The 20,838-nt window shown below is 69.2% G+C and overlaps 4 protein-coding genes across 4 annotated transcripts; 3 read left to right on the top strand and 1 right to left on the bottom strand.

Annotated features, from left to right (window-relative positions):
• Positions 1-204: 204 nt before the first annotated feature.
• On the top strand, positions 205-6,497 carry ECE2 (endothelin converting enzyme 2; the record flags this gene model as incomplete). The annotated part of the gene is made up of 19 exons (XM_084291724.1): positions 205-246; positions 1,306-1,392; positions 1,709-1,853; positions 2,017-2,232; positions 2,329-2,453; positions 2,559-2,705; positions 2,788-2,853; positions 2,968-3,156; positions 3,368-3,510; positions 3,599-3,713; positions 3,975-4,085; positions 4,299-4,397; positions 4,485-4,562; positions 4,699-4,802; positions 4,890-5,000; positions 5,126-5,193; positions 5,813-6,003; positions 6,088-6,183; positions 6,321-6,497. The coding sequence occupies 19 exons, from the start codon at positions 205-207 to the stop codon at positions 6,495-6,497; spliced, it is 2,310 nt and encodes a 769-aa protein (XP_084147850.1).
• Positions 6,498-7,335: 838 nt separating this feature from the next.
• Positions 7,336-9,486, top strand: LOC311212721 (mitochondrial ubiquitin ligase activator of nfkb 1-A-like). The gene is made up of 4 exons (XM_084292312.1): positions 7,336-7,541; positions 7,637-7,724; positions 7,816-7,936; positions 8,091-9,486. Exons 1-4 carry the CDS (start codon positions 7,431-7,433, stop codon positions 8,794-8,796), a joined length of 1,026 nt encoding a protein of 341 aa, XP_084148438.1. The 5' UTR covers positions 7,336-7,430; the 3' UTR covers positions 8,797-9,486.
• A 3,345-nt stretch (positions 9,487-12,831) lies between these two features.
• On the top strand, positions 12,832-15,939 carry CAMK2N2 (calcium/calmodulin dependent protein kinase II inhibitor 2). Its single transcript, XM_084292431.1, has 2 exons — positions 12,832-13,172; positions 14,805-15,939. The coding sequence occupies exons 1-2, from the start codon at positions 13,001-13,003 to the stop codon at positions 14,873-14,875; spliced, it is 243 nt and encodes an 80-aa protein (XP_084148557.1). The 5' UTR covers positions 12,832-13,000; the 3' UTR covers positions 14,876-15,939.
• Positions 15,940-16,077: 138 nt separating this feature from the next.
• EEF1AKMT4 (EEF1A lysine methyltransferase 4) lies at positions 16,078-20,812 on the bottom strand (the record flags this gene model as incomplete). The annotated part of the gene is made up of 3 exons (XM_084292148.1): positions 16,078-17,028; positions 18,573-18,856; positions 20,638-20,812. 3 exons carry the CDS (start codon positions 20,810-20,812, stop codon positions 16,741-16,743), a joined length of 747 nt encoding a protein of 248 aa, XP_084148274.1. The 3' UTR covers positions 16,078-16,740.
• Positions 20,813-20,838: the final 26 nt, after the last annotated feature.

The raw sequence follows: 20,838 nt of genomic DNA, 5'->3' as shown, positions 1-20,838 counted from the left end.
GCCCCGCCGGTACCCGCAACCCCCGTACACCGGGGGGGCTCCATCCATCCACCCATCCGTCCATCCATCCATCCATCCCAATCCCGGTCCCGGTGCCGTTCCCGGTGCCATTCCCGGTGCCATTCCCGGTCCCGGTGCCGGTGCCCCCATGGCGGAGGCAGGCGGCGCTGCGGGGGCCCGGAGCTAGGCGGGAGGCGGCCCGGGATGGCCAGGATGAACGTGGCCCTGCAGGAGCTCGGCCACGCCGTGAGTGGGGGCCCGGGGGGGGCGCGACAAAACCGGGAGGGAGCCGGTGCGGGGCAGCCCCGGGAGCTGGGGGGGCTGCGGGGGGCTGCGGGGGGCTGCGGGGGCTGGGCAGCCCCTCCCCGTGGTGGCAGGGATGGGGGGGGACAAGGGAGGGGACGAGGGGACCCCCCCCACAAAGCTTGGGGTCGGGCAGGGGGTCCTGGGTGCCCCCCCGGTCCTCCCTGCTCCACCGGGGCACGGGGGGTGGGGGGGGGCTGCGGGGGGCGCCCCCAAAGCCAGCCCCGGGGTGGGGGGAGAAGGGGGGGTGACCCCAAATTGAGGTGCTGGGGGGGGACAGCGGTGACAAGGGGATGGGTTTGGGTCCCTGGGGGGCTGCCCCCCCCCCCAGATAACCCTCGGGGCGTTAACTCTGGAGCCTACTGACGGCACCGCGGCGCCCTCCCACCACACCCCCGGCTCAGCTCCGCGCCCCCCCCCCCCAAAAAATGGGTCCTGGGCAGCCCCCCCAGGCCTGATGCAGGGGGTCCCGGCCCCCCCCGGCTTCTTTCACCCCCTCCTCTCCCCATAAAGCCCCCCCCCCCCCAAAACACCGCCTGCCCTGCCCCGGTTTCTTCCCTTTGCCCCAAGCACGGCGGGGGCCGGGTTGGGGTCCCGGGGGGGTGCCCCCAGCTGTGCCCCCCCCCCCTGCACATCTGCATGGAAAGTTCCAGGCTCTTTGGGGGGGGGGGGGGGGGGCTGAGGAAGGGGGAGGGGCAGAGCAGAGCCAGCGGTTGCCTGGTGACGAGGACCACGTCTGATGCCGCGGCTGCCATGGCGACGGGGAGGGATGCTCCAGGCCCCCCCAAAAAAATGTCCCACCCGTGTCCCCCCCCCAGCACCCAGCCTCACCCTCCTAGGGGCTCCGGGGGGGGGGGGGCAGCCTCCGAGAGAGACCCCAGCCTCCCTATGAGCCCCCCGAGCGGGCACCAGCCCCGCTGTGAGAGCTGGGGAGGGTGAGGGGGGGGCTCAGCCGCCCCCCCCCCATTTGCGCCCCCCCCAGCCCGCTGTGTCCCCCGGCAGATGCCCGACTACAAGCGTGCCACGCTGCAGGAGGATGAGGCACCGGAGCCCGCGGGGGACGGCAGCGCCTCCCCCGACAGCGTGGAGGTGAGCCCGGACCCCCCCCAAAATCCCCAAACCCCCTCCTGGACCCCCCCCCAATGGTTCCTACAGCCCCAAACTGCCCGCAGCCTTTTGGGGGGGGCAGCGGGAGTGGGACTGGGACGTGGCCAAAATGCTGCAGAGAGCGCACAGGAGCCAATTCCCTCCCTGCAGCTTCATGGGGTGGCACCGTGACCCCCCTGGGGATGCCCCAGCTGTGGGGTCACCCCTTCCAGGGGGTCCCGGCGCTGTCCCCATGCACCCAGGGGCTTTGCGGGGGGGGGGGCACAGATGCGATGCCGGACCCCTGCCTCCTACCCAGGTGGGGTTTCGGAAGGGGCCGGGGCCGCTGCTGAGCCGCCTGGCGTCGCGCAGCCAGCTGGAGCTGGCGCTCAGCGCCGTCGCCGTCACCCTGGCCCTGCTGCTGGGCGCCGCCGTGGTCGCGCTGGCCGTGCAGTACAGCAGAGGTAGGGGCGGCGTGTGACCCCCCCGCGGCCCCAAGGACAGCGGGATCGGGGGCACGGCCTCGTCCCCGGGGCGCTGCGCCCACCCCGGGGGGCGGTCGGGGCTCGGCACCGCGGTGCGCCCCCCGGTTTCCCCCCCGCGCACGGCTCTGCCGTCCCCCCCCAGACCCCTCCCGCAGCACCTGCCTGACCGACGCCTGCGTGCGCGTGGCCAGCAAGATCCTGGAGGCTCTGGACCCGGCCACCGACCCGTGCCAGGACTTCTACCAGTACTCCTGCGGGGGCTGGATCAGGAGGAACCCGCTGCCCACTGGGCGCTCCAAGTGGAGCACCTTCAACAGCATCTGGGACCAGAACCAGGCCATCATGAAGCACCTCCTAGGTGGGCAGCGGTGGGGACACCGAGGTGGGGACACCTTTGGGTGCAGAATTTCTCCCCACACACCCAGGGCTGAGCCACGGCCCCCCCGTCATGCAGAAAACGCCAGCTTCAACTCGAGCAGCGAGGCGGAGAGGAAGACGCAGCGCTACTACCTGTCCTGCCTCAAGGAGCAGCGCATCGAGGAGCTGGGCGCACAGCCCCTGGTGGAGCTCATCGACAAGGTGGGCGGCACGGGGACCACCGGGGGGGTCAAAATGTCCCTGTCCTGCCCCGTCACCCCCCCAGCTGGGTGACGGATGCCCCCCCGGGGGCTGCTCTGCGGGCAGATCGGCGGCTGGAACGTCAGCGGCTCGTGGAACCAGAGCGGCTTCATGGAGGTGCTGAAGGTGGTGTCGGGCACCTACCGGGCGACCCCCTTCTTCACCGTGTACGTGGGGGCCGACTCCAAGAGCTCCAACAGCAACGTCATCCAGGTGGGCACGAGGGGCTGCGGGCACCGGGGGGGGCACCTGGGGGCAGCGGGCTGCCCGTATCGCCCCTCTGCGCCCCTCCTAGGTGGACCAGTCGGGGCTTTTCCTCCCCTCCCGGGACTACTACCTGAACAGGACGGCCAACGAGCGGGTGAGAGGGGCGAGAGCCCCCCCGGGAGATGGTGTCGTGGGGGGGCCAGGCCTGGACCCATGGGTGGGGGCGTCCCACGGATGGGACTGAGCCGGCTGCTGGGGGTCCCGCTAGGTGCTGGCCGCCTACCTGGACTACATGGTGGAGCTGGGCACGCTGCTGGGGGGGGCCAAGGAGCCCACCCGGCTGCAGATGCAGCAGGTGCTGGACTTCGAGACCCTGCTGGCCAACATCACCGTGCCCCAAGCCGAGCGGCGGGACGACGAGAAGATCTACCACAAGATGAGCATCGCCGAGCTGCAGGTGGGCACGGCCGGGGGGGGGAAAAATAATTTTGGGGGTCCCTCCGGGTCCCCTCCTCGTCCTGAAGCCCTGGGGGTGGAGGGGAGTCACTGGGAAGGAGCTTTTGGGGCAGGGCAGGGATTTGGGGTGCTGAGGGAGCTGGGGATGGCGAGGCAGGGGGGTGCGGAGCCGTGCCAAGTGCCTGGGGGGGCTGCATCCCCGTGTCCCCCAGGTGCTCGCCCCCGCCATCGACTGGCTGGATTACCTCTCCTACTCCCTGGCCCCGCTGGAGCTGGCTGAGACGGAGCCCGTGGTGGTGTACGGGGACGCCTACCTCCAGCAGGTCTCCGACCTCATCAACAGCACCGACAAGAGGTGAGACCCCCCCGGGGCTGAACCCTCGGCGGGGGGCACCGGGCGCCCTCCTCCCCCCAGCCCCGTGCCGACCCCTCTGCCCCCGCAGCGTCCTGAACAACTACCTGATCTGGAACCTGGTGCAGAAAACGGCCTCCAGCCTGGACCAGCGCTTCGAGACGGCCCAGGAGAGGCTGCTGGAGACGCTCTACGGCACCAGGAAGGTAACGGGGGGGGGGGGCTCCGGGACCACCCCCCGCCACCCGCAGCAGCGCGGGGGCAGCCGGAGAGCCTCTGCCCTTGGGGTGTCCTTGGGGTGCTGAGCCCCGGAGGCTGCAGGAGGATTTGGGGACTGGTTTTTGGGATGGGGGGGGCGCTGCTGGGGGATTCCCCACAGCCTTGGGGGGCAGGGAGGGAGCAGGGGAGGGGGCTGGGGCTGCCCCGGGGGTCTCAGGGGCTCCCGTCTCCCCCCCCCCCCCCCGCAGTCCTGCACGCCCCGCTGGCAGACCTGCATCTCCAACACGGACGACACGCTGGGCTTCGCCCTGGGCTCCCTCTTCGTCAAAGCCACCTTCGACCGGGACAGCAAGGCCATCGTGAGGACAATTCCCCCCCCATCACCCCGCCATAACCCCCAGTTCCCCCCCCGAGCCCGGTGACGGTGAAATGGGACCCCCGGGGTCGGGGTTAGGGGGTCTCCCTGTGGTCACCTCCTGCCCGAGCCACCCCTATACGATGGGCAGCAGGGGGTGGCACGGGGGGGCACGGCAGGGGGCGGACAGGGTGCGTGTCCCCCCCCCTGTCCCCAGGCGGAGGAGATGATCAGCGAGATCCGGACGGCTTTCGAGGGGTCCCTGGACCAACTGGACTGGATGGATGAGACGACGCGGCAGGCGGCGAAAGAGAAGGTGCCCCCGGGGGGTTGGGGGTGGTTTGGAGACCCCCCCCAGGTATTTCCTGGCCCCATCTCACCCCCAGGACCTCTCCCCACGCAGGCGGATGCCATCTACGACATGATCGGCTTCCCGGACTTCATCCTGGACAACAAGGAGCTGGATGATGTCTACGATGGGGTAGGGGGCTCCAAGCCCTGCAGGACCCCTGCTGGGACAATTGGGGGGGGGACAGGGCACCAAACGGAGCCACCTGGGCACCCAGCAGCACCCCGTGAAGCTGGACACGTCCTCACCCAGCCTCTCCCCCCCCCAGTACGAGGTGTCCGAGGACTCCTTCTTCCAGAACATGCTCAACTTCTACAACTTCTCCGCCAAGGTGATGGCCGACCAGCTGCGCAAGCCCCCCAACCGGGACCAGTAAGGGACTGGGAGGGCTCTGGGAGGCACTGGGGGGACACGGGGAGAGGAGGGGAGAGGTGACCCGTCCCCGTCCCTGCCCCGCAGGTGGAGCATGACCCCGCAGACCGTCAATGCCTACTACCTGCCCACCAAAAACGGCATCGTCTTCCCCGCCGGCATCCTGCAGGCTCCCTTCTACGCCCGCAGCCACCCCAAGTGAGCCGGGAACGGGGTCGGGAGGGGATGCAGGGGGGCGATCCCGATCCAGGGTGCCCAGGACGGGGAGGGGGCGATGCCGTGATCCCTCTGCGCTCACCCGGCTGTGCCCTGCGGCCCCGCAGAGCCCTGAATTTCGGCGGCATCGGCGTGGTGATGGGGCACGAGCTGACCCACGCCTTCGACGACCAAGGTGAGAGCCCGCGGGCACCCCTCATCGCCTTCCCTTTCCCCCCCCCCGAGCCCCCCAGTGCCGGGGGGGGGGGGAATTGCTTCGCCATCCATCGCATCGTGCGTGCTCGTGGCCGCGGCCACCCTCACCCCCCCCCGGCTGGCTGGCTTCCCCTTCTATGTCCTGTCTCCCCAGGTGGCACCCGCCGATTCCTCCCCCCGGCTTCTCTGTGCAGCTTTCGCTCCATCCGCTTGGTGAGGACACGGTGGCTGCAGCTCGGGCCCCCCCTGCGGCCTGCCTCCTCCTCTTCCTCCTCCTCCTCCTCCTCCTCCTCCTCATCTTCCTCCTTTTTGGGGCCCGCTCACATCCCCGCTCTGCTTTGCGCCTCTCACCGGAGCCAGCGGGGGTTGAGCTGGGGGGAAAACAGGGGAATTTGGGGTCACGGGGACACCGGGGGGGAGACAAAAACACGGCTGAGCCCAGGGACAGAGACCACCTGGAGCAGGAGCCGGGGGACACCTTCTCCCCAGGGTGCTCCAGGTCCCCTAAAGTCCCCCGGGTGCCCCCACGGTGGTGCCCGGTTTGGGGTGGGCTCCGCGGGGAAGGGGGTCAGCATCCCCCCAACGGCTCGGTCCCGCAGGCCGCGAGTACGACAAGGAGGGCAACCTGCGGCCCTGGTGGCAGAACTCCTCGCTGGAGGCCTTCAAGAACCGGACGGCGTGCATGACGGAGCAGTACGGCCGCTACACCGTGCACCGCGAGAAGGTCAACGGCCGCCAGACGCTGGGCGAGAACATCGCCGACAACGGCGGGCTGAAGGCAGCCTACAACGTGGGTCGGGGCTCCCGGGACCTCGTCTTTTTGTGTGTGTGCCCCTTCCCCCCCCCCGGGGCTTCACGGTGTCTTCCCCCGCAGGCGTACAAGTCGTGGCTGCAGAAGAACGGGGATGAGAAGCGCCTGCCGGCCCTGGGGCTCACCAACCACCAGCTTTTCTTCGTGGGTTTCGCCCAGGTACCGGTGCCGTGCCTTCCCTTCCCCACCCCTGGGTGCCACCCCGCTGTCCCCACCCCACCTAATGGGGTCAGGGCCGTGCCCCCTGATACTGGGGATGCCGACGGGCTCCCCTCATCCCCCTACACCCGTTCCAGGTGTGGTGCTCGGTGCGGACGCCCGAGAGCTCCCACGAGGGGCTGGTGACCGACCCGCACAGCCCCGACAAGTACCGGGTGATCGGCACCCTCAGCAACTCCCGGGACTTCGTGGAGCATTTCGGCTGCCCCCTGGGCTCCCCCATGAACCCCGGCCGGCACTGCGAGGTGTGGTAGCCACCGGCACGGCCCCGCAGGGACTGGGGGGGGCACCGGGCCCGGCTGTGCCCTCCGTACCCCCGCACCCTCACCGGGTGCCCACCGGGACCCCCCCCGTGCTCACACCGCTCCCCGTGCCCCCCCTTGGCTCCCCTCCGGTGCCCGGGGATGGGATTAGGGGGGGTGGCGGGGAGGCCGCGGTGCCCCCACGCCAGCCCCGCTCGTGCCACGACCCCACGGGGGGGGGCACCGGAGCCGAGCACCCCCTCCCGGTGCCGGTGTGAGCCCGGGGGGGGGTGCCCGGTGCCGGTGTCCCCCTCGCCGCCCCCCCCCTACACCCCCAATTCCTCCTCCCGCAGCCCGGTGCCCGCTTGCTGGGGCCGGGGGGCGGCGGGGGGAGCCCGGTGCCCGCCGCTGGCTTCACGGGACGATTAAAGCAGCTTCCACACAGCCGCCTCCGCCTGCTTCGTGGCGGCACCGGGGGGGGGCTGAGGAACCGGGGGGGCGGCTGAGGGACCAGGAGGGGGTGAACGGGGGCTGCGGGCACCGGGGTGTGAAGTTTGGGGCACGGGGACCGGGTGTGAACACCGGGATGTGGAGACACGGACACCGGGAGTGGGGGGGGGGGGCCACGGCCCGACCTCGGGCCTCCAGGTCTACCCGGGGCCCCCCCCGGTAAACGATACCGGGCCGCAAAGCCCGCTGGGAGTTGTAGTCCTGCCGGCCTCCCCGCGGCGCGAGGCACGCTGGGAGTTGTAGTCCCACGCCTCGCCTCCCCCAGCGCCGCGCTGCGGGCTGCGCACTACATTTCCCAGCAGGCCCCGCGCGGCCGCAGCATCATCATCAGCACCAGCGGACGGGGCCTAGGCGCTGCCGGCCGGCCTCGGGGGTGCTGTGGGGGCGGTGGGGGGGCACCGGGCGCTAGGCCCGACCCCAGCCCCGCCGCGCCCCATGGAGCCGGTGACGCCCGTGGAGCTGCTGTGCCTGGGCTCCAGCCTGGCGCTGTCGGGGCTGTGCTACTACCTGTACCGGAGGAAGGCCGCTGTGGCAGCGCGCGTACAGGTACCCGCGGCCTATGTGTGTGTGTGCCCCCCCCTCAGCCCTGTTGGGGCCTACCGGGGGCAGCCCGCTGAGCGCCCCCCTCCCTGCCCCTCCAGGAGGCCCCCAAGCTGCCGGTGGGTGAGGAGTTACCGGCGCTGGTGTCCGCAGCCCCGGGGAGCTGCCTGCCCTATGTGGCTCTGGAAGGTAAGGGGGTGGGGGTGAGGGGGGGCCCAGGGCACGCAGGGGGCTCGGGGTGCCCCCCGTGTGGCCTCGACCCCCGTCCCCTCGTCCCCAGGCGTGGTGCTGCCCGCCAAGGCGGCGCTGTGCAGCCAGTACCACGGCGGGATGCAGGGCGTCATCCAGAAGCTGCTGCTCAAGGAGCACCGGCTGGTGTGGAACAGCTTGGCACGGAGCTGGTGAGCGCTGGGGAAGGGCATCAAGGGGGGCCCTCACCCTCCGGGGCCACGCGAGAGGCTCTGGGTGCAACCCCAGGACCCCTGGGTGCAACCCCAGGACCTCAGGGCTCCTTCACGCCCGTCCCCATCTCACCACCACACTCTCTGCTTGCAGGACGGAGAGCGAGCGGGTGCTGTCGGAGCAGGTCTACACCGTCCCCTTCCTGCTGGCCTCGCCGGACGCCGAGGTGGCGACGCAGGTGAGCGTGGAGAGCCCGCTGCGAGCCGTCCGCCTGCCCCTGGAGACGGTGTACGAGCGCTTCCAGCAGCCGGCCCACGGCTTCCGCGACCTGCTGGGCCACTACCTGAGCGGGGAGAAGCCCAAAGGCATCCTGGAGACCGAGGAGATGCTGCGGGTGGGGGCGGCGCTGACGGGCATCGGGGAGCTGGCCCTGCACCCCGACGGCTCGCTGCACCTCCAGCCGCCGGCCCGCGAGGGCGAGTATTTCTTGTGCCTGGGGGACTGGCAGGCCGTGCTGGCCGAGCTGGAGGCGGCCAGCGGCTTCTGGAAGGGGGCGGCGGCGCTGTGCGCGGCGCTGGGGCTGGCCGTCCTCCTCCACGCCGCGTGCCGGGCCCTCCGCCACGCTCGCCTGAAGCGGGAGCCCGAGGAGGACAAGGAGCCCGAGGGCGAGGAGGAGCCCGAGGCCGAAGGGGGGCTGGAGGACTCGTGCGTGGTCTGCCTCAGCCGGCCCCGCGAGTGCGTCCTGCTGGGCTGTGGCCACATCTGCTGCTGCTTCCGCTGCTTCCAGGCCTTGCCCACCCGCCTCTGCCCCATCTGCCGGGGGCCCATCGACCGCGTGGTGCCCCTCTACCAGGCCTGAGGGCGCCTTTTGGGGTGGGGGGGAAGGGCAGGGAGGGGCAGTGCCAACCCAGCCCAGCCCCGAGCCTGGGGGAACCTCGGGGGTCCAGCAGCACGCAGCTGCGTGGTTCCTGCTGGGGAGGGTCCCCGTGTGCCCCCCACTGTTCTGGGGGATCCCACAGCCCCCCCATCCTGTCTGTCTGCCAAAGGAACCCCCTTAATGTGAGCGCGTGGGGGCAACCTGCTCCTGGTGCCTGCCGTAAGGAGCCCCCTGCACCCTCCGGGCCTGTTTCTGAGCCCTGACCCCCCCCTCCAGAAGGCATGTGGCTTTTTTTTCCCCCTTGTGTTGCTTTTGCAGCGTGTGGCTTCGTCTGCGGGGACAACAACGGGGCCGGGGGGAGATCCCACAGCCAGCGGGGCACAGCTGGGGAGGGCAGGAGCCGGGCAGAGACCCCCCCAGAGCCAGCACCGTGCCAAACCTGGGTGCCAGCACCCCCTACCTCGTGCCTGCACCCCATAAGCAAGCTGCTTGGGGACAGGCCCCCCTTCACCAGCTGCTCTGGCACCCAGGAGGGGCACAGGGGCACCCTGCCCGTGCCTCCAGCACCCACCAAACCCCACAAACCCCCCCCCCCCCCGGTGCCCAGCTGTAGGAACACCTCGCGGTTGCCCGCCGACTGATAACAGCCAGGCCGATCCCTGATAACGCCCAGCTCAGCCTCCTGTCTTCCTTCGCGCCGCTAACACCCCCAGCACCCCCCCCCAGCCCTGCTGGGCGGAGGGCAGGGCCCCCCCAGCACCCTTGGGTGCGGGATGGATGGGTGCCATCCCCAAGGCGACGGCTCTCCCCATCTCCATGGCGACCGCTGCCCTGCGCCTCCCCATCCTGCCCGCAGTTGCCCAGGCAACCCGCGGGCTCTCCGGGCTCCAGCAGCTTTGGGATGCCCAGGATTTGGGGGGGGGGCGGCACCGCCAGCCAGACACCAGCTTTAGGGAGTGCTGCGCCCCCTCCCCACAGCACCAGCCCCCTCGTTTCGGGGCTGGGCGCAGAGCGGTGGTGCCCCCAAAACCCCCCTGTGGGCATTTTTGGGGTGGGACGAGGGGTCTTCCACCCCCCCCCCCCAGAGCAGCAGGGCTGCCGCAGAGTGAGCAGTGGGGAGCGGGACCCCCCCACACACAGCCTGGGCATCCCCCCGCAGCAGGAGGGATTTGGGGAAGGAGATAAATAGCAGATGGCAGCGGGCCGGGCTGCCAGGAAGGCGCTCCCCGCGTGCCAAGAGCTGCTGGCACCAGCTGCCCCTGCACCCACAGACGGCTGCCGCAGTGCCCGCACCCCCCGGGGGGGCTGTGACACGTCCCCCCCCACCTCCCCGGGGACACTGGGGCAGGACAGCGGTGCTGAGCCACCTCCCCGGGATATATAGGGCCTGTGGGGACCCAGCTGGCAGCCCCACACCGGCCGCAGCCCTATGGGCACCCACCCGTGCCCACCGCCCCCTCTGTGCCCCCCCCTGGGGCTGCCAGCAGCCCCCCCCCCCCCGCATCCCTGTCTGTCGTCATGGTGATGGGATGTGGTGGCAGACGGTGATGGAGCCTCGGCACCCTGCAGGGCTGCTCCCCCCAGCTCGGGGCCACGCGGGGATGAAGGGTTTTTGGGGTGAAGGCACCCCCCCTGCATCAATGGGACCTCGGCCCCAGGTGGCTCACGGTGGTCATGGGGTTGGCGCCGTCCCTTTTCCACCCACCCCAGTGGGGGATTTGGGGTGGGAGCCCACCGGGGGGCCCTTTTTCCTCACCTCACTGCCCCGAGCCCTTCCCCACCCCCCAGGCTCACCAGCACCACAAGTGCCCCCCCCACCACACCCGCTCCCCCAAATCCGGGGTCAAACAGCCCCCCAACCCCTACCCCTCGGCTACCAGCGAGCTGGAGGCACCTCCCGACGTCCCCAGCCCCCCAGGTGACCTCCGGCAGCCCCCCCCCGCCCCCGTGGGGACACCCCCGGGTGCCGGTGGCAGCAGGGAGCTGGCACTCGGCGCGCGCGGCCCCGGGGCTGCGGCAGGCGCCAGCAGCGGTGCCATTTCACGTTTCTTGGCAGGGCCGGGAGCGGAGCAGATGGAGGCACCGCCACGCAGCCTCCAGGCACGCCTCCGTGCCACCGCCGGCTCCCCGGCCTGCTGCTCGCACCCCAAAATCCCCCCCCCCCCCGGGGTCACCAAGGGCCGTGGGGGAAGCCGTCACCTCAGTCCAGGTGCCTGGTTTTGGGGAGCAGCCTCCTGGGCCTTCCCCAGGGCACCAACCCTGCCAACGCAGCCCCTTCCCCTGCTGGGCTCGTCCTGAGACGTGCCCCAAGAAGCCCTTTTTGGGGCATTTTGGGGCTGCTCCTGGCCTTTTGGCATCCCCACATGGGATGGCAGCACCCCTGGCACGCTGCGCCCCAACGCACACTGTTCTTTGCATGGGCAGCCCGTGGCCACTCCAGCAGTGCCGTCCCCATCACGGCCCTAAAACAGCCCCAGGAGGGGGACGCAGCACCCCCAGCCCCACGAGATGCCCTAATCTTCACTCAGGAGCTGCAGCCCACATTTAGGGCCCAGGACAGGACAAATCTCCCACTCCCCCAGCCCCCAGGAGCCCCGTGCTCGCTCACCAAACACCCCAAAACCAAAACCACTGCTTTGCGCACGCTTTTGGGGCCAAGCAGTGTGCTCCCAGCGGGACCAGGACCCCCCTTGGGCACAGCACCAGCCCCCCCAAATCCCACACAACCCATCCCCACCTGGCCACGCTCTCCCCAACCACACAACTCGCCGGTCCGTGCCCACGGGCAGCGGCACGTGGGCCTGGCGGTGGGAAAAGCAGGGCACATCTCAGCGTGGGCCTCTCGCCTATTTTCCCAGGCACTTTTTTTTTTTTTTTTTTTTTTTTTTCCAGAAGCCATCACATGAAAAAGTTCAAGCTGCTTCCCCGGCTAAAGCAGGAACAAAAGCAGCGCCTGGCTGGTGGGGAGGGGGGCACGGCCGCCCCGTTCCTCCGTCCCCGCTCTCGGAGGGGAGCGGCGCGCCGCAGAGCCCGGCACAAAGGGAACGGCGCGGCCGAACCTTCCCAAAATAACCCCACCTGCCCCTCGCCTGGGCCGCTCCAGCCGACGCTCTCCTGCAGCATCCTTCAGCCCAGATCCCAAAGCACGGAATAAGGAGGTGGTGGGGGGGGTAAACGGGCCGTGGTCTCTGCAAGAACCCCACTGTCAGCCCCTAGAGACACCCAAGGGTGCTGCTGGTGGGGCTGGGAGCTGTAGGGCCACATGTCTGCACCTTCCTCATCCTCCCAAATAGGGCTGAGCCCCATCCCGGGGCCGAGCAGCGCTGCCCAAACCCCCCCCCAGGGCCCAGCAGCCCCCAGCCTGGGCTTAAATACCCCCAGGTGCCTGGGGGGGTGCCCAGGTGGGGCTGCTCAAGGCCAATTTGGTGCAATTGAGGCTTGGGGGGGACTTTTGGGGCTGAATCATGGCTGGCTGCCCCATGGGGGTCACCTCCCTTCTGTAGACCCCCCCCAAAATCCCTCAGGGGGGTGCAGCCAAGCCATGGGGCAGATCTATTTGGGGTCAGGGCCACCCTGGGGTGCCGCAGCCCCCCCAAATCCACCTGCGCGCCCCCATCTGCAGGCAGCAACCCATAATGGGGGGGGGGGGGGGGGGCAGGAGACTGCAGGGGGACTGGGCACTCCAAAACGGTGATGGGGGACACCCCAAAACCGGGGGGGGGGGGGGCGAGCAGCAACGGGGTGTGGGGGGGACCCCCAGAGGGCTGTCAGGGTGACAACCACAGCATTTGGGGACACGGGGGAGGGGGACCCGACGGGGAGGGAGCGGAGGGGGGGGCGCCCCCGGGGGATGCTCCCGCTGCCCCCCCCTCTCCCTCCTCTGCCCCCCGGCCGTGCTCGGAGCCGCCCCCGGCGGGGTGTGTGTGTGTGTGTGGGGGGGGTCCCCGCTCCCCCCGCTCCCCCCGGATGCATGACTTCATCCTTCCGCCCGCCTCGCCTCCAGCCCCCCCCCAGCCCTCCCCGCTGCCTCCTCCTCCTCCTCCTCCTCCTCCTCCTCCTGCCGCCGCTGTCGGTGCCCGGTGCCGGTGCCCGGTGCCGCCGCCGCCGCTCGCCGCAGACTGGCTGCTCCCGGCCGGGCAGCGGAGCGGCTCGGCACGGCCCGGCCCGGCCCGTTTAAGGCCCGGCCATGTCGCAGGTGCTGCCCTACGGCGAGGACAAGGTGGTGGGGCGCTACGGCGCCGAGCCCGAAGCCGGGGAGCTGCCCTTCAGCTGCCGCCTGCAGGACACCAACGCCTTCTTCGGGGGCAACCAGGGCAAGCGGCCCCCCAAGCTGGGACAGATCGGCCGCGCCAAAAGAGGTACCCCCCCCACACACACCCCTACACCCCCCCCAAATCCTCCTTTTCGGTTGTCACCCCCCCACCCCGCCCCAAATCCCTATGGGGTCCCCGGGATGCGGCTCCCCCCCCCCCCCCCCACCTCCCCGTCCCTCTCCTCCAGCATCACCCGGCTCTGCCCCACGGCACCCCCCCCACTATCTCCTACCTCCCCCCCCCGGCATCCCCAGGACCCCCCCCCCGGTGTCGGGACCCCCCCCCGACCCCATTGCAGGCAGGGTGTCCCCCCCCCCCGAGCTGCCCCCCCCATCACCCGCAGCCGGGGGCTGCCCAGGGGGTACCCCAGGTCCCCCCCCCGGAGCTGCTCCTCGGCACCCCTGGGCTTGCTGCACACCCCCGACCCCCCCCCCAGCCCTATAGGACCCCCCCCAGCCCTACAGACCCCCCTCAGCCCTATAGACCCCCCCCCAGCCCCATAACCACCCCCCATCCCCTCCTGCCGCAGAGACCCCCACCGGCAGCACCGCTGCCCCCCCCCGGGCTCCATGAAGCTGCCGTGTGGTGTGTGCCCCCCCCCGCTTCGCTGCTTGCCGCAGAGACCCCATCAGCCTCAATCGGGACCCAAATAAACGCCCCCCCCCCCCCCAAAGATGTGTCACCACCACCCCTCACCCCCATGCCTTGGGGAACCCCATCCGCAGCCCCTGCCATCCCCGCAGCCCCCCCCCACCGGCTGGGGGGGCCCCACGGGGACCCCCCCCCAATCCCTTCTTGAGCTGCAGGGGCAAAATTTTGGGGGGGGGGACACCCAGAGACCCCCCCAGCGCTGAGGGGCTCCCCGCCCCCCTTTGCGGTGCTGATGGATGGGACCAGTGGCCCCCCCGCAGGGTTTGGGGGGGGCTGTTCCCCCTTACAAAGGGGATTTGGGGGGCAAATCCCCCCCCCGTGGGCATGGGGGGGGTCTGGCTGCTGCCCCACTGATGCTGGCGGTGGGGGGGGGTCCGGCCAATCCGCCCCCCAAGGGGCTGCTGGGGGGGCTGCTGACCCTATATCCCCCCCCCCAGGTGGAGATGCTGTTGTGGGGGGGTCCTGCCCTGGTGATGTTGGGGGGGGGGGGATGCTGCGTAGCCCCCCCGTGGTGGTGATAATGATGGTGGGGGGGGGCTCTGGGGTGATGCTGGGGGGGGGTCTGTCTGTCTGGCAGTGCTTTGGGGGGGTCTGTCCAGCCCCCCCCCGTGCCGATGCTGCCTGCAGGAGGTGGGGGGGGGCATCCAGCAGCCGCTGGTGCCGCTGGGGGCCTGGCGGTGCCCCCCCCGCTGGGTCATTACCCATTCCAGTCCTGTTGCTCGCAGCAGCTCCTGCCGCAGCGCGGAGGGGGGGTCCCTTCCTGCCCCCCCCCCGCCCACGCCATCCACCCACAGCCACAGGAAAAGGGGGGGGCACCCCCTGCCTGTTCCCCCCCCCCCATCACCCCATTGCCCCCCCCCCTAAAACCCCTTGGGGGTGGCGGTAAGGGATAGGGGGGCGCATCCAGCCCCTATGCAGGGAGAGGAGGAGGAGGAGGGGGGGGATAAGGGAGGAAGGGCCGGGTGCTGGCCCCCCCCCAGCGTGTCCCCGCACCCACCCGCGTCCCCCCCCCGCGTGTCCCCGCAGTGGTGATCGAGGATGACCGGATAGACGAGGTGCTCAAGGGCATGACGGAGAAGTCGCCGTCGGGGGTATAAACCCGGAGAGAGCCGCCGCCAGGACCCTCGGGCCCGGGGGGGGGCACAGAGGAGGAAAGAGAAAGGGGGGGGGGTGGTGGGAGGCCATACACCGCGGCCCCCCCCCCCCCCCAACAGCACATGGCCCCATTTGGGGGTGCAGCAGGCGGGGAGAGACGGGGGGCAAACCCCCTTTTCGGACCCCCCCACCCCTTTCCATACGCTCCCACCGGCTTCGGGGTCGCGCCCCCCCCTGGGCCATGCACTTTACCCCCCCCCCCCTTTCAGCGAGGGACCCCCCCTCCAAAAAAAAAAAACAAAAAACCCTACACCGTGGTGGTGGTGATGATGGGGAGGGGGGGGACACGGAGCTGAGGGGGGGCCGGAGCGGGCTCGAAGCCGCCCCCGGTGCCATTTTTTGCTCCATCGTTTTTTGCATGAGCTTCGGTGGCCCCCCCGGGCGCCGCGTCTTGGTGCCGAAAGGGTCACCCCCCACTCCGGCAAACAGCTAGAAAAAAAAAAGAAAAAAACACACACACACACACACACAAAAAAAAAGAAAACTTTCCTCATATTTGTATTTTTATATCCGAATCTTTGTTAAAAAAAAAACGCAAAACGAGCCGCTGACGGCGAGGTGTCGAAGTAGCGCATCGGGATGGGGGGGGGGGGGGGGAGAAATAAAAGCAAACGGTTCATATTTTTTTCCATAAGAAAACCGATTTAAAAAAAAAAAAAAGAAAAAAAAAAGGAAAAAGAAAAGAGGCGGGGGGGGAAGGTGAAGAGAAAAGAGAGGAAAAACCCACGGCCCCCCCCCCCCCCAGCCGGCAGCAGGACTTGGGGAACGTCGGTGGGGTTCGCACGCGCCATCCATCCATCGCCCCCCCAGCCGGGGCGCCCGCATCCGTCGCTGCCTCCCTCGGGAGGATTTTTTTGGGGGGCCTGGGGCTTCTGGGGGGGGGGGGGAGCGGGGAGGGAAGGGGCCCGTTCCTGAGTTGTCGTTTTTAATTTTGTACTTTAATTTAATTTTATTTTTTAAGAAGCTTCTCGGGGGGGGGGGGGGGGGGGTGGTCTTGGTGTGCATGAGAAAACTCGTCATCTTTTACAATAATAACCTACGAGTGGCATTTATGGAGACAACAACGCAAAAAAAAAACAAAAAAGGAAAAAAAAACAACAAGAAAACGAGAAAAAAAAAGAAAAAACACACGAAAAAAAAAAAAGAAGAAAAAAGATCCTTGTGTCATGATGTTCTACGAATGATCCATTGTAAATTGAAATGCCATTTTTCACTGTACTGGTGAACAAAATGCGATGAATAAAATACATCCATGTACCGACGCCAGCCCGGCACCGCCTGCTCCTTCTGCCCCCCCCGCTCCCTTCACCACCACCACCCCCTCTGCGATTTGGGGTCGCCGGTTTTGGGGTCTGACCCTGGAGTCCTTGGGGATGGGATGGGGGGCACGGTGACCCAGTTAGGGCCCTGGCCAGGAACAGCAGCCTGGCACCCGGTAAATCTCGCGCCGCCGCCCCTCCGCGGGGGTGTCCCCCTGTCCCAGCTCAAGGGGGGGGACCCAGGGGCTGCCCCCCCCGGGACGGCTGCCTGGAATTAAACCCGCTTCGGTTTCATTACCGGCCGCAAAGCCCCGAGCCCTGGCTGCTCTCCAGAGGAGCAGAGCACGGGGAGATGTTGGGGAGGGTGGGAAGGGATGAGCGAGGCGCAGCCCTTTTTGCCCCCGCTCCCCTCCTCTTCCTCAGGGAACCCCCCCCCCAGCCCAAGGAGCCCCCCAGGAGGACGAGGAGAAGCCCCCTTTATCCCTCCCACCCCATAAATCCATCCGAGCAAGGCACGGAGGAGGCAGGGGGGGGTGCGCCCCGGCGGGTCAGAGCTGGATGGCGAGCAGATAGTCCTCGTCCTCCTCCTCATCCAGGGGGGGCGGCGGGCTGGGGGGCGGCGGGGGGTGCCAGAGCCGTTCCCCCAGGGCCAGCTGGGAGGGGGCCAGGGGCTGCCCCTTGCACATGACGTAGAGGAAGTAGTGGAAGGCGTCCCCGCAGGCGGCGTGCCGCAGGGACCAGCCGAAGGCCTCCTGCGCGTAGTGGGGGGCGCGGAAATGGGGCTGGGCGAAGGTGATGGAGAGGAAGCGGCCCCCCGGGCGCAGCACCCGGCTCACCTGCGGGGAGAAAGCACCGGGATGGGGTCAGTGGGGTTAGCAGGGGGGACACGGTTAGGTCCGGCCCTACAAACCCGTCTCCATCCCCCCAAAATCCTCCTCGTACCACTACGCATCCCAAACCTGATCTCGGTCCCTCCATCCCGTCACCCGTGCCGTGCCCCCCACCCTGGGTGAACGCCCGAGCCGTTGGAGCCCCGACCCTTTTAATCACCATTTTCTCCTGGCTGGAACTAAGCCCCCGCTAATAGGATGGAAAAGAACATCAATTTTCTTGCTTGGCTTTATCCAATGTCTAAAGGCTTTTAGGGCCGGCGCTCGCGTGCTCGGCATGCAAAGGCAGTGCCCGGGGCGGGTGGCCAGCCCCCAGCACCTCCCGCGGGGCCCTGCGCCAGCACTGGGGGGGTCCGACCCCAAAAACTTGGTGCCTATATCCTATACCCATTAACCCAGCACTAACAGCCCCTGCTTGGGAAGGGAAACCTTCCCGTTTGCCTGGCCAAAGCGGGGGGTCCCCCCCTTCGCCCCCTAATAACCAGGTTTGGGGACCGGCCCCATGGTGGGTGCCCCCTTGGGGGTGTCCCCACAGGTGTGGGGGTCCTCACGTCCCCCCCCAGCCCCCGGGGGCTGATCCCATTACCGTGGGGAGCTCCCTAAGGGGACTGCGGGCAGCAGCCGGGGGGGTGCTGGCGTGGTGGGGGCTGCTCGGGGTGGTGGCACCGTAAGGGAGGTTTCCAGGTCAGGGCTGGGAACGGGATGGGGAAGGGGGGCTCAGTGCGGACCCCTCCTGCCTGGCATGGAAACAGCACCCTGAGTGTCGGGCGGGGGTCCCACATCACCCCAAAAAGCGATGCGTTAGGAGGCTGTGACCCCATGGCCCCCCCACGAGAAAGGGGCAGGGGGTGGGATGAGGACGCCGGCCCCAAGAGGACCCCCTCTGCGCATCAGCGGGGTCCGGGGCAGGGTGCCGTGCCCTGCGGGGCTGGGGGAGGGCAGGGATTGAGCAGAGGATTAAAGAGGGAAAAAAAAGAGAAAAAAAAAGAAAAAAAATAAAGCTAAATCCTCGCCGTTTGGCCAAGTGACAGGGACTGGCACGGCCGGGATGCTGAGGGCAGCCCCGCTGCCTGCAGCGTTTGGGTTCAGCCGGGCCAAGCCTGAAGCCGGGGGGCACGAGGGGACGAGGGGGGGCTCCCAGCACGCAGCCCCCCCGCCGCGGTGCCTGCATCCCGGCCCCCGCTGCCAATTAGCAGGGACCCGGAGGCATCGCCTGTCCCTGTCGATACCGATGGGGGTTCCCATGGCAACCCCGAGACCGGGACCGCAGGACGGGGACCCCGCTAACGAGATCGAAGCCGGGGAGGGGGGGGGGGGGGGTGGCTGTAGGATGTCACCTTCCCCGGGGCCAGCAGGGCCACCGCCGCGCATCCACATGCGGGGACGCATCCCAGCCTTGCTGCTCGACCCCACACAGCACCATCCCCATCCCCATCCCCATCCCACCGCCGCCACCCCGAACACGGCACCCGCGGCGGCGCCGCCGTTACCTCCGCCAGCACCCGGTGCATGGCGGCGGCGGCCGGGGCCGAGACGCGCCAGGGGTCCTCCTCGTCCACCAGCAGCACGTCCAGGGTGCCCTTCTCCAGCACCACGTCGAAGGAGGCGTCGGGGAAGGCCAGGGAGCGCATGTCCATGACGGCCCAGCGCAGGCGGGGGCAGTGGGCGTAGCGGGCGCGCATGGCCTGGATGCAGGAGGGCGAGAAGTCGATGCTGGTGACGTCCCGGTAGCCCCGCTCGTGCAGGTCGTAGCTCAGGGCGCTGGTCCCGCAGCCTGCGCTCGGGTAAGGGGGGGGCGGTGCTGCTCAGCCAAGGGGCTCCCAATCCCAACTGGGGGGTCCCAATGGAGCTGGGGGGTTCCTGGTCCTAACTGGGGGGTCCCAACTGAGCTGAGGGGTTCCTGGTCCTAACAGAGCTGGGGGATGCCCTGTCCCAACAGAGGATCCCAAGAGAGCTGGGGGCTTCCCTGTCCCCAGTAGGGGGGTCCCAAGAGAGCTGGGGGATTCCTGGTCCTAACTGGGGGGTCCTAATAGAGCTGGGGGATGCCCTGTCCCAACGGGGGGTCCCAAGAGAGCCGGTGGTTTTCCTATCCCCAATATGGGGGTCCCAAGAGAGGTGGGTGTTTCTTTGTCCTAATGAGGGGGTTCCACCCGATCTGGGGGTTTTCCTATCCCAATGGGGGGGTCCCAACAGAGCATGGGACTACCATGTCCCAATAGGGAGTCCCAATAGAGATGGGGGCTTCCTTGTCCTGACTGCGGGATCCTAAGAGAGCTGGGGGCTTTCCTGTCCCAATAGGAGGTCCCAAGGGGGGGCCCCCGGGGAGTCCCACCCCAATGTGGGGGGTCCCAACAGAGCTTGGGGCTGCCCTGTCCCAATGGGGAGGTCCCTGGGGGGGTCCCATCACACACACACATATATATGTGTGGGGGGTGTCGTTAGCAGCAGCGGGCTGAGCCGCTAAGGGGATCGGCGATTCCACCCCTAATCCCCCCTAATCCCACACACACACCTAATCCCCCCCCCCCCAACACCCCCCCCAGGTGGGATTGTCACCCCGGTGTCACCCTGCCAGCTCCCTCACAGCCCCTGGGACCCCCCGGGACCCTCCGGGACCCCCTGGTACCCCCAGGACTCATCCAGGACCTCCCCCAGGACCACCGGTACCCCCCCCCCAGGACCCCCTCAGGGCACTCTGGGACCCCCCAGGACTTCCCGGGACCCCCACCAGACCCCCTGGGACCCCCTCATGGTCCCCCGGTACCCTGCAGGACCCCTGGTACCCTCCCCTGGACCCCCCGGTACCCTCTCAGGACCCCTGGTACCCCTCCAGGACACCCAGGACCCCCCCAGGATCCCCCAGGACCCCCCCAGGATCCCCCAGGAACTCCCCAGGACCCCCCCAGGATCCCCCAGGAACTCCCCAGGACCCCCCAGACTCATCTGGGACCTCCACCGGGACTCACCAGAACTCCCCCAGGACCCCCGGTACCCTCCCCAGGACCTCTCCAGGACTCCTCGGTACCCCCCCAGGACCCCCTCAGGGCCTTCTGGGACCCCCCAGGACTCCTTGGTACCCCCCCCAGGACCCCCCCCTAGGACTCATCCAGGACCTTCCCCGGGACTCACAGGGTCCCCCAATACCCTGCAGGACCCCCCCAGAAACCCCGGTACCCCCTCCAGGACCCCCAGGAACCCCTCAGGACCCCCGGTACCCCCCCCAGGACCCCGGTACCCTCCCCAGGACCCCCCAGGACCCCCGGTACCCTCCCCAGGACCCCCAGGAACCCCCCAGGAACCCCTCAGGACCCCCCGTATCCCCCCAGGACCCTCAGGAACCCCCCAGGAACCCCTCAGGACCCCCGGTACCCCCTCCAGAACCCCCTCAGGACCCTCAGGAATCCTCCAGGACCCCCGGTACCCCCCAGGACCCCCCCAGGACCCCCAGTACCCCCCCAGGACCCCCCCAATACCCCCGATACCGCTCCCAGTACCCCCCCAGCCCCCCCAAACCCTCCCCAATCCCCCCCCCATCCCCCAAGACCCCCCCCATACCTAGGACGAGGACCTCATCCCCCTGCTTGAGCTCAGCCTCCAGCAGCTCCCGGAACCGTCCGAACCCCCCCAGCCACTCCCGGGGCTCGGCAGCCCCCTGCCGGTACCTCTGCTCCCAGTACCCCCAGTCCCGGTACCGGGGCTGGGCGGGGGGGGGGCACGGGCACGGCCGCATGGCGGAGGCGGCGCAAAGGAAAGGGA

This window comes from Netta rufina (assembly GCF_964035555.1).
Source record: "Netta rufina genome assembly, chromosome: 9".
In the NCBI taxonomy this organism is placed as follows: domain Eukaryota; kingdom Metazoa; phylum Chordata; class Aves; order Anseriformes; family Anatidae; genus Netta; species Netta rufina.
The sequence above is the reverse complement of the archived record's forward strand: the minus strand, read 5'-3'. Positions and strand labels throughout refer to the sequence as shown.

Coding starts and splice junctions, on each gene's coding strand:
- LOC311212721 (XM_084292312.1), top strand. CDS start 7,431: ATGGAGCCGGTGACGCCCGTGGAGCTGCTGTGCCTGGGCTCCAGCCTG. Junction 7,542..7,636: donor CTGTGGCAGCGCGCGTACAG/GTACCCGCGGCC, acceptor CTGCCCCTCCAG/GAGGCCCCCAAGCTGCCGGT. Junction 7,725..7,815: donor GCCCTATGTGGCTCTGGAAG/GTAAGGGGGTGG, acceptor CCTCGTCCCCAG/GCGTGGTGCTGCCCGCCAAG.
- CAMK2N2 (XM_084292431.1), top strand. CDS start 13,001: ATGTCGCAGGTGCTGCCCTACGGCGAGGACAAGGTGGTGGGGCGCTAC. Junction 13,173..14,804: donor GATCGGCCGCGCCAAAAGAG/GTACCCCCCCCA, acceptor GTGTCCCCGCAG/TGGTGATCGAGGATGACCGG.